The sequence below is a fragment of the Elephantulus edwardii genome, unplaced genomic scaffold, assembly GCF_000299155.1.
Source record: "Elephantulus edwardii isolate Elephantulus edwardi_28Jun2011 unplaced genomic scaffold, EleEdw1.0 scaffold00304, whole genome shotgun sequence".
Classification (NCBI taxonomy): Eukaryota; Metazoa; Chordata; class Mammalia; order Macroscelidea; family Macroscelididae; genus Elephantulus; species Elephantulus edwardii.
Window position 1 is genome coordinate 730,403 of NW_006400054.1, and position 9,787 is coordinate 740,189.

At 45.8% G+C, this 9,787-nt stretch overlaps 1 protein-coding gene across 1 annotated transcript in view; it reads left to right on the top strand.

Annotated features, from left to right (window-relative positions):
* The window catches only part of SFSWAP (splicing factor, suppressor of white-apricot homolog (Drosophila)), a 72,813-nt gene that overhangs the window by 40,967 nt on the left and 22,059 nt on the right, over nucleotides 1-9,787 (top strand). Inside the window, exons 12-13 of the mRNA XM_006900973.1 lie at nucleotides 2,432-2,662; nucleotides 3,581-3,771. Of these exons, the coding sequence (XP_006901035.1) occupies nucleotides 2,432-2,662; nucleotides 3,581-3,771 (422 nt within the window). The remainder of the gene's footprint in view (nucleotides 1-2,431; nucleotides 2,663-3,580; nucleotides 3,772-9,787) is intronic.

Consider the following 9,787-nt stretch of genomic DNA (forward strand, 5'->3'; position numbering starts at 1 on the left):
CTGTACTGGAGAGCGCCAACTTGGGGGTGACATTTGAGCAAGGCTTGGGGGATGAAAAGGGAAGAGCATGGTTGTGAGGATGGTTGGGCCGGGGGGGCTGACAGAGGAAAGGAGCTAAGTGCTGAGCAGCTGGGAGAGGGAACCCCAAAGCCAGGCACTGAGGACTGCACTGAGAACTGCAGGCACACTTGAACTGGGGGGGGGGGACAGTCTTACAGAAAATTTCAAGCCTACAAAGCCAGTGTGGTACATAGTGACATCCCCATTGCTCCCCACACTCATACTCCTCACTCGACTTCAGCAGTTACCCCTTAACATACCTCAGTTACCGCCCACCCGTAGGGGGGCTTTTTTATTAAAAAGGAAAATAACCATTTCAGGCTTGAAATCATTTCAAGACGGCATGTGGACACTCTCCTTCACCCATACTTCCCAGCTATTACCATTTTATCGCACTTGCTTGGCCTCCATCTGACTATACAGCCTTGCCTTGTGTTTTAGTGTGTCCCAAAGTAAATCACAGACCATCAGTCCATCAGAATGGTCTGGTCAAAAAGCTTGTGGCTGACGAGCATTTCTTATATGTTTGTGTTATTTTGAAACAAAATCTGCGTACAATGATGTGTCTTTAACATTATTTGATGAGTTTTGTGGACTGTGTGCACTCTTGCCAAGATAGAGTATCCTCTCATGCCAGAATGTCCCCCCGATTCTTCCCTGGTCAGTCCCTGTCTGTCTACAGAGAAACAGATAGACGTGGCTCTCTGCCTGCTGAGGTAACTCAGTGGAGACCTGTGGGGATGGTTCTCTGTGGACACACTTTGGCAGACTTTCTGAGTTGGTCAGCCCACTGCTGTGGCAAAGATAGGGTCCCGTAGAGGGTAGAGAGAGCCCAGAGCTGTTGTCAGGCTCTGCTTTTGCAGCAAGTCATAGGTGTTGCCGTGCCCTCATCCCCGAGCAGCCCTCCCAGAATATCTTGGGATGAATCTTTTTAGCCATAAATATTTTAGTATGCATTTCTTGAAAATTCAGACTTTGCCATGACCACAAAAATGGTTAATGTTGACTTGACTTAGAAAGTGTGTTTCAGTCCCTGCATTGTATCTTTGTAGGGGTAGGTTGTTGTGAAAATGGGCATACAGTACACATGACAGCATTGGCAGCAAGACCTTAATATTTTCTCTTTTTCAGTTTTAGCTTGTAAAATACAACTCTTCCGTCATTTGCTCTTTTTTATCTTACTCTTATCTCAGGGTACACTGTTGTGCAGCCTGTGGTGGTTGGTTATAGATGAAAAGTGTATCTCAGGATCTCCTTTGAATCATTCATGTCTTTGGAACCAGAAAATGGGAAAGGGGAAAGGCAGGAAGAACCTGGTGGACCAGCTTCTCTGAACTGTCCTGGGTCTCAGAAGTGGAACTGTTATTCACATCATTCACCAAGTTCAAGAACCTTCCTTTGTTTACCTCGCCATTAGCTGCTATAGAGTTGAGTCTGACTCACAGTGACCCAACATACAACAGGATGGAACGCTGCTCACTGATTTCTGCACGTCCCCACAATCGCTGCTGTGTTTGAGCCCATTGTTGAAGTCACTTTGTCAATCCATTTTTTCTAGAATAATCCATTTTTCCTTCCAAAGTCAACAAGTTTACAAGACATTTATAATTTCTCTTCATTGTTATTTATTTGTGAAGTCCTTGGTAAGAAATAACAAATAGTTTGTAATAGTAAAGGATTTTTTTAACCTGATTAGCAGTAGTTAGGAGCTATTTACACCCATCTCTGAGGAGTAGGGTCTCAGAGCTTTTGTCAAGGTGGTCAGGCAAGGATGTTGCCTGTGTGGCCTTTCTGTCCTCTTAGAGAGGGTTTTGTAGATACTGTAGAGGAGAAAAACTGAACTACCAAGATTTTTCTTATACTGAGCTTGGGAATTACTCATGGAAGTGAAAACTGTACCTAGTGCCCAGCACAGCCAGTGCCAGTGTCAGTGACGAAATTAATGGGTCTCTGATTTCTGCTTTGTAAGGAGGGTTTTTTCTTAGAATCAGGATCTTTGAAGATACTTTTGGATAGTGGAGTCATGCCGTGGCCTGCTTAGTCTTCTCACCCTGGGAAAAGAAGGGAAACTAACCATATGAAAGTGCCAGTGGTCCCACTGTGCCTCTCAATAGGTATTTCCCAGGTGACTCAACATGGACACTGTCACGGTCGCTGTGCTGTGTTCCAGTCAGTGTGGAAGTCTAGAATGGTGGTCACAGCATCGTCCTGTCCACATGAAGCAGCATTAGAGCCGCCAGCCTGCACATGGTGCCATCCACCTAAACTGTCCCTTCCACCAGCACGCTGCCGTAGGTCCTGCCCGTGATAGGGCCTTGTAACTGGTTCTTTTTCTCTAAAACTTGTCACTGTTCTCACTTTCTCCCAATAGCTTCCTTTGCTCCAATAAGCTTTGCAATCAAAGCCAAAGAGAGTGATCTGCTTCCCCGGGAAAAAAATCGTGTTAAGCTGGATGATGATAGTGATGATGATGAAGAATGCAAGGAGGGCCAGGAAAGTGCTAGTACTGCTGCCAGCGCCAGCCCAGCCGTCGTCCTGCCCTGTGTGGTTGTTGAGGAGAAGAAGCCTCCACTCACCCAGGAGGAGCTTGAAGCAAAACAAGGTTTGTAAACACACTTTCAACTCTTGAAGGAAAGAAGGTGCCTAAGCCCGAGATTCCTCTTGCTGAGAGAGGATCACCAAGTTCCTGGGCATGAGGCCCCTCTGGACATCTGACAGGCTAAGCCTTTGCAGGGCACTATATGCTCTTCTGGTTGGGCCGCAGGCCACACTGCCGCTGGCCACTGCTTGCAGACTCTGTCTGTTGGCAGGCAGCCTGGCACCTAGCGGGGAGCGCTAATGGAGGCTCTGTGTGCTTGGAATGCAGCCTAGGGGGAGGCACTCAACCCATGCCCGCTGCCCACCCGCCTTAATGGCCTACGTGAGACAGTCTCAGCAAAGCCCCCAGCCCTGAGCGCCTGCTGACTCTGGAGTGTGCACGGTGCTGCATTAGCACATGCATGCTGAGCATCTGCTGCAGCCGGGGAGGGGCCAGCACCCAGCCTGGCCCAAGCGAGATGACCCTCACATGAGCTCGGCAGCATTGATGGACAATTTCTGCCTTTTCTGGCTGACTTTCTTAAACTGCTTTTCCTATACTTTCACAGACCACTCAGGCCACATTGATAAAAGTTTTATTTTAATCCTGACTGGCTTTACTGTGTAGGGCTGGCCTTGTGCTGCCCCCTGCGAGCCCCAGGCCCGCATGGAAGATGTACTTCAGAGTTGTTTGGCTGGCAAGGTGGTCAGCAGCACACAGCAGTTCCGGTGTCCCAGCTGCCACTAGAGTGGACTGTGCTCTTGTCAAAGAAATAAGTATAATCATTCCTTCCAAACATCTGCCTGTGTTTGCCTAGTCTGATTTTACCAGTAACTACATTGTATGTTGTGACCCTTTTTACTTTTCTTGCTTAAAAATTAAGAGCACAAAGAAGACGACTGCCTGCTCTGAACCCCATTCTCTTGTCATTTGTTCCTTAAGCAAAGCAAAAGCTGGAGGACCGCCTCGCAGCTGCTGCCCGAGAAAAGCTAGCCCAGGCCTCCAAGGAGTCAAAGGAGAAGCAGCTTCAAGCTGAGCGTAAAAGGAAAGCTGCATTGTTTCTGCAGACCTTGAAAAACCCCCTAACAGAAGCAGAAGCTGGCAAGATGGAGGAGAGTCTGCTCACTGTGGAGGTGAGTGCTGGGTTGCTGTGAGCCTGGGATCCTCCACTGTCATGGAGGGCGCCAAACCCCCACCCTGTGTACATGTGCACACACCCCTCACGAGAAGTTCAACTGAGAGAAGCCTAGGCCCCCAGGTCATTGCTTTGTCACAGAATTGTGAGTCCAGCACATGTCATCCATTGTCTGGTCCACTGTTCAGCTGGGCCCAGGAAATGCCCTTGGCTCTGTGGACTTGAATTCCAGTCCAGGGCTAGTTCTTAAAACCAGCCTCAGCTGAGTGCTGGCATTTGCTTGCTTTTTTTGCTGGAGAACTATATTCTGGTATCAGACCTGTAGCATTCCACTCAAGGCCACATCAGCTTTCCTGTCTGAGAAATATATCTGAAAGTCTCTCGAATCTGGCAGGAGACTTCAAGAAGCAAGAGCTGAACTGCCTAGGGGAGAATAATGAGTTGTGGGTTATGACGAATCTGATCAAACAGAATCCCACCTCACTTAGATCTCCCAGGCCGAAAAGGAGTGGGGTGACCTCGGCTCTGACACTGTTCACAATCCTGCCTAGTGGTCCTCTGAAGCACCTTGTCCAGCATTGGGGGTGGAGGTTGTCCCCCCATGATAGTTGTTCCTCAGTCCCCTGCCCCACCATTACTCTCAGGAATGGTCACCTGGTGAGGACCATCAAGGGGTCATCTCTGGCTTCTGGCCTCAAACCAATTACTATCAGACCACTAAGGCCCATGGGAAGGGCTCATGGCCACTTCCCAGCTTCTGAAAGATTCCTGCACCAGTAAGAGAACAAAGTACAACTACTGTTAAGTGCCCGTTACCACAGCCACAGGGCTGTTTGACTCAGCGAGGAGAGAAGCAGCTAGACAGTGACCTGCTGAGTGCTGCCACTGTGCAGAATCGGAGTACAGGGAGGTGAGAGAAGGCTAGAATGCGAGGGAGTGCACGTGGTGCTGTCTTGGGTGGGACTTGGATTTCTTTTATTAAGATGTCATTTGAGCAATAACTAAAGGGTTTACTTAAAGGACCTCTGCATGTCAAGCTGCTTTCCCTAGCTATATTACATACATAGTGTGTCTGTTTCCTCATGAAATAATTTTAGTGAGAATTTGGTCACGGCTTGAGCTCCTCTTCATCAGGCCCCTTCTGCCCCACAGGCACTGCCCCTTCCCCCTGTGCCCTGCCCACCTGCTCATCCCCAAATGCAGTGTCCCCTGTTGCCTGCCCTGGTTCAGATGCTGTAGCACAGAATGGGCTCACGCTTCCCCTTTAAATCCTTTGGATGGTTTTTCTGTATATGTAATGGTATAGCTTGTAGCCAGTAAACTATTTACACAAAAATGTAATGTTAGCAGATGTCTCTAATGGCTTTGGAACAGAAACACTTGTAATTAAATTGTCAGCTGTCATAAATAAGATTCATCCTCTAAAATGTAGCCTAGAGCCTAAGAATGTGCTGCTTTTGACACTGACTGAGCATCTGAATGTGCCCTGTCCTCACCAAGTTTGTGCTTGTACCCAGAGCATGTGCACTTGATTTGTAGCATTCAGAAGCACCTGTGGCATTACCAGCCAGCCTGCCTTGAGCTCTGGGTGATGTTCCCCAGATGACTACTTTGTGCTCTGGGGTGACATTGCCTGGATGAGCACCTTGAGTCATTCTGTCATTCCTATAATGACTTTCTCATGCTCTGGGGAGATGCTTCCTGGGATGATGGCTCCTTGCTCTTGGGTAGCATTCCTGTAATTACCACCTTATGCTCTAGGTGACACTCCCTAGATGACCACCTCATGCTAGGGAGTGATGCTCCCCTTGTGCTCTGGATGACACTCCCCAGGATGACCACTTTGTGTTCTGGGTGATGCTCCCCAGATAACCACCTTGTGCTCTGAAGGACACTTCCCAGATGACCGCCTTGTGCTCTGGATGATGCTCTCAGATGACTGCCCAGCGCTGTGGGTGCTGCTCCCCAGGATAATCACCTTCTGCTCCGGATAGGGAAATCCTGTGAGGCTGAGGAGTGAGTGGGCAGGTCTAGGTGATGTCCCTGGGAGATGTCTTCCTCAAAGTTGGCCCCTTGTGTCCTGTTTTATTGGCCCCAGACACACTTGTATGGTTTAGATGTTCTTAGCAGTGGCTTCTACTTCCTAAACAACATGCCTCCGGAAACTCTATGAACTTGGATAAATGTCAGTAGTTGTAGAGGGGCTTCAGGCCTTTTGTTTATCAGGTCTCTGTGAGTTGTGCTCGAGTCGAAGACAATCAACAACAACAACCAGAAGGATGAGAATGTCTCTTTTTCATATCTTGAAGTTCCTGAAAGTAGCGGTAGTACGTCCAGCTTGTCATAAAGGCAGCTTTATTTTTTTTGTAAATGGCTGAAAAAAATCATCACACTCTAATTTCAAAACAGGCTATAAAGGTCTGGTAATCAAAACAGCCTATAATGTGTCATGTAAGCCAACTCTCAGTACACTTGAGAGTCCAGAAGTAAACCCATACAGGTGTGATCCTCTGATTTTCACAGAGGAATGATGGCCATTGAATGGAGGAATCAAGTAAAATTAGACTATTAAAATGAAAAGCTTTGGGAGCTGTGGTGGCCTAGTGGCAAGAAGCTGCAATGCAATCCCAGAGGTACGCGGTTCAAATCCACCAGTTGCTCTGCCGGAGAAGGAGGGGTTAATTTCCTTCTGTACCAGTCGGATCTGATTTGACGGTACACACACACAAACATAATAAAATAAAAATTAAAAAAATAAAATGAAAAGCTTTTGTGCATCAAAGAACTTTATTAAAAAAGTAAAGAGAGATTCTACAGGGTGGGGGAACCATATTTCTAGTATAAAGTAGCCCAGAATTCTCATAGCTGGTCCAGTAAGTAACATCATGGTAAATAGAGAAAAGATTAAAATTGTCAAGGAGTTTGTTTTTACTTTGATCCAGCGTCAGTGCTCTTAGAAGCATCAGTCGGGAAATCAATCCACGTATTGCATTGGGCATGTTTGCAAAAGACCTCTTTCTGTTGTGTAAGAGCAAAGACATCACTTTGAAGATAAAGGTGAGCCTGGTCGAAGCTATGGTCATTTTAGTCACCTCATGTGCTTGTGTAAGCTGGACAGTAAATACAGAAGACCATAGAAAAAAATTAATATCTTTACTGTCAAGAATTATAGAACATGCCACAGACTGCCAGGACAAGCAACTGTGTCTTGGAAAAGGTGCAAACAGAATGTTCTCGAGACATGAAGATGGGGAGACTTCCTCTTATTTACTTTGGAAACATGATTAGTTGGGACCAGTCCCTGGAGAAGTACCTCATGCTTGGTCAAGGATTGATGGAAGAAGACGACCCTCAGTGCGATGGATTGAGTGAGTGGCTGCAGCAGTGGGTTCAAGCACGGCAGTGTTTATGAGGCTGGCACAGGACTCTTCATGCTGTGTATACAGGATGACTGTGAATCAGCTTACTCAGTGGCACCTAACAGCATATATCTGATGAGCGTTTAATATTCTGACTGTATAAAGAACACTTACAACTCTACAACAGAAAAAGACAACCTAATTGGAAAATACACAAAAGATGAAGTAACACTTTGCTAAAGAGAATGCACAGGTGACCGTTACACACATGAAAAGATGTCTGGTACCATTGTCATTATTGTTACTAGGTACTGTCAGTACCTCAACAGTACATCAACAGGGACTTGCCAGCTGGGTTCAAAAGAGGCCATGGAACCAGGCATATCACCGCTGTTGTCAGGTGGAGCCTGACTAAAAGTGGAAGTACCAACAGGATGTTTACTTGTTTTATTGACAATGCAAAAGCTTCCAGCTAGGAATCATAACAAATTATGAGTAACATTGAGAAGAATGGGAATCCCAGGACACTTAATTGTGCTCATGCAAAACCAAGAACCATCTGTTAGAACAGAACAAGGAACACTGCATGGTTTAAAATCAGGAAAGGTATGCAGCAAGGTTATATTCTTTCTCCATACCCAATCTGTGCTGAGCAAATAATTTGCGAAGCTGTATTATATGAAAAATGTAGCATCATGGTTGGAGGAAGCCTTAATCAGCAGCTTGCAGAAAGTAAAAATGACTTGATGCACTTACTGCAGAAGATCAAAGACAACAGCCTTCAATATGGACTATATCTCAACATCAGGAAGATAAAAATCCTCCCCACTGGACCACTAGGCAGCATCATGACTAAGAAAAGATTGAAGTTGTCAGAGATTTCCTTTTACTTGGATTTACCATCAGCACCCATGGTAACAGCTGTCAAGAAATCAAAAGACGTGTTGCATTGGGAAAATTTGCTGTCACAGACCTCTTGAAAGTGCTGAAGAACAAGGATAGGAGTTTCAAGACTGAAGATGCCCTTGACCCAAGTCAAGGTCTTTTCAGTTGCTTCATGTATATATGAAAGTTGGATAATGAATAAGAAAGACTGAAGACTTAAAAACCAAAACTACAATGTGGTACTCACATCACCTCCACTAGAATGACCGTGATTGAAAAGCAAAACCAAGGGGAGCTCTGGTGGCCTAGTGGCAAGGAGCTGCAACTACAATCCCAGAGGTGCACGGTTCAAATCCACCAGATGCTCTGCCCGGGAAGGAGGGACAATCTCCTCCTGTACCAGTCAGATCTGATTTGACGGCACACACAAATAGTAAAATAAAATAAAAAAAAAAAAAAAAGAAAAGCAAAACCAAGAACTAGATATTGGCAAGAATATAAAGATATTGAAGCCCTCATCCACTGCTAATGTAAATGCAAAATAGTGCAGACTGGTAAAGTTTGGTAGTTCCTCAAAAGGTAGAACATAGGATTACATATAACCCAGTAATCCCAACCCGGGGTGTGCCCCAGCAGGAACACAAACAGAAAACTACACAGCAGGGGTCCACTGTAGCGCTCCTCTCAGGAGCCAGGGTACCCCAGGGATTTACTGACAGACAGTGGACAGGGCAGTGTTGTCTCACAACATGCTGTTACTCAGCCATCTAGAAAAGTCACATCCCGATGCAGGCTACAGTGTGGATGAGTTTTGAAAACACTACACGCAGTAAAAGAAGGCCACACTTCATGATTCCCTGAGATGAAGCAGGCATATCGAAAGAGGTGGGTGTGAGGGGAAGGGGCCCAGAGGTGCAGAGAATGGTGCAGGCTTCATGGCAGTGCTGCACAGGGCCATGGCGTGGAATTGTACTTGCAAGGGATGTTGATTTTGGCAGCTGTTTTGCTATAAATATTTTAACCACAGTGAAACAATTTTTAAAAACAAGGCCTAAAACTCAAGAGCATAAAAACGAAGGTTGAATACATCACATGGGTTAATTTTGCATGTCTTTATTTTTTCTTTTCAATAAAATACCATTTCACCAGCAGCTCTGCAGGAGAAAAATGTGACAGTCTGCTTCTGAAAAGATTACAGCTTGCAGCTCAAGAAAGAAGGGTGGGATGGCTGTACAGCTCCCGGAGTATAATCAATGTCACTAAATTGTACATGTTGGAGCTGCTGAATCAGTTAGTGTTTTCCTGTGTATAGTCTCAACAACAACAAAATAAGTAAGACTTAAAGGGGGGAAAATGATTACAGCCTTGGAAACTCCAAGAGTTCTCCTCTGTCCCCAGGGTCAAGATAAGTCAGAATCAGCTGAATGACAGCAGAGTTATTTTATTTGTTTTGGTTTTGTTATTTGGTTGATCATGTGGCATCGGCAGACTTCAGGCATTAGTGACCTGCTGCACCTGCTGGTTGAGGAAAGGTTTGAAAGGAAACAAAGCTGAAAGGAAACCACTGTTTGCTAAACATCTGTTACATCCTAGACACCACCTATTTGTATGTGCCATCTAATCACCTGCAACTCATAATGACCCTGTTGTACAACAACTCTGAAGCCTGCCCTATCCTGAGCCAGTCTTACTGACTCTGACACACCGACTCCCATTACACAAGTTACTATGTCAGTCCATCTCATTCTGGGTCTTCCTCTCCTGCTCTGT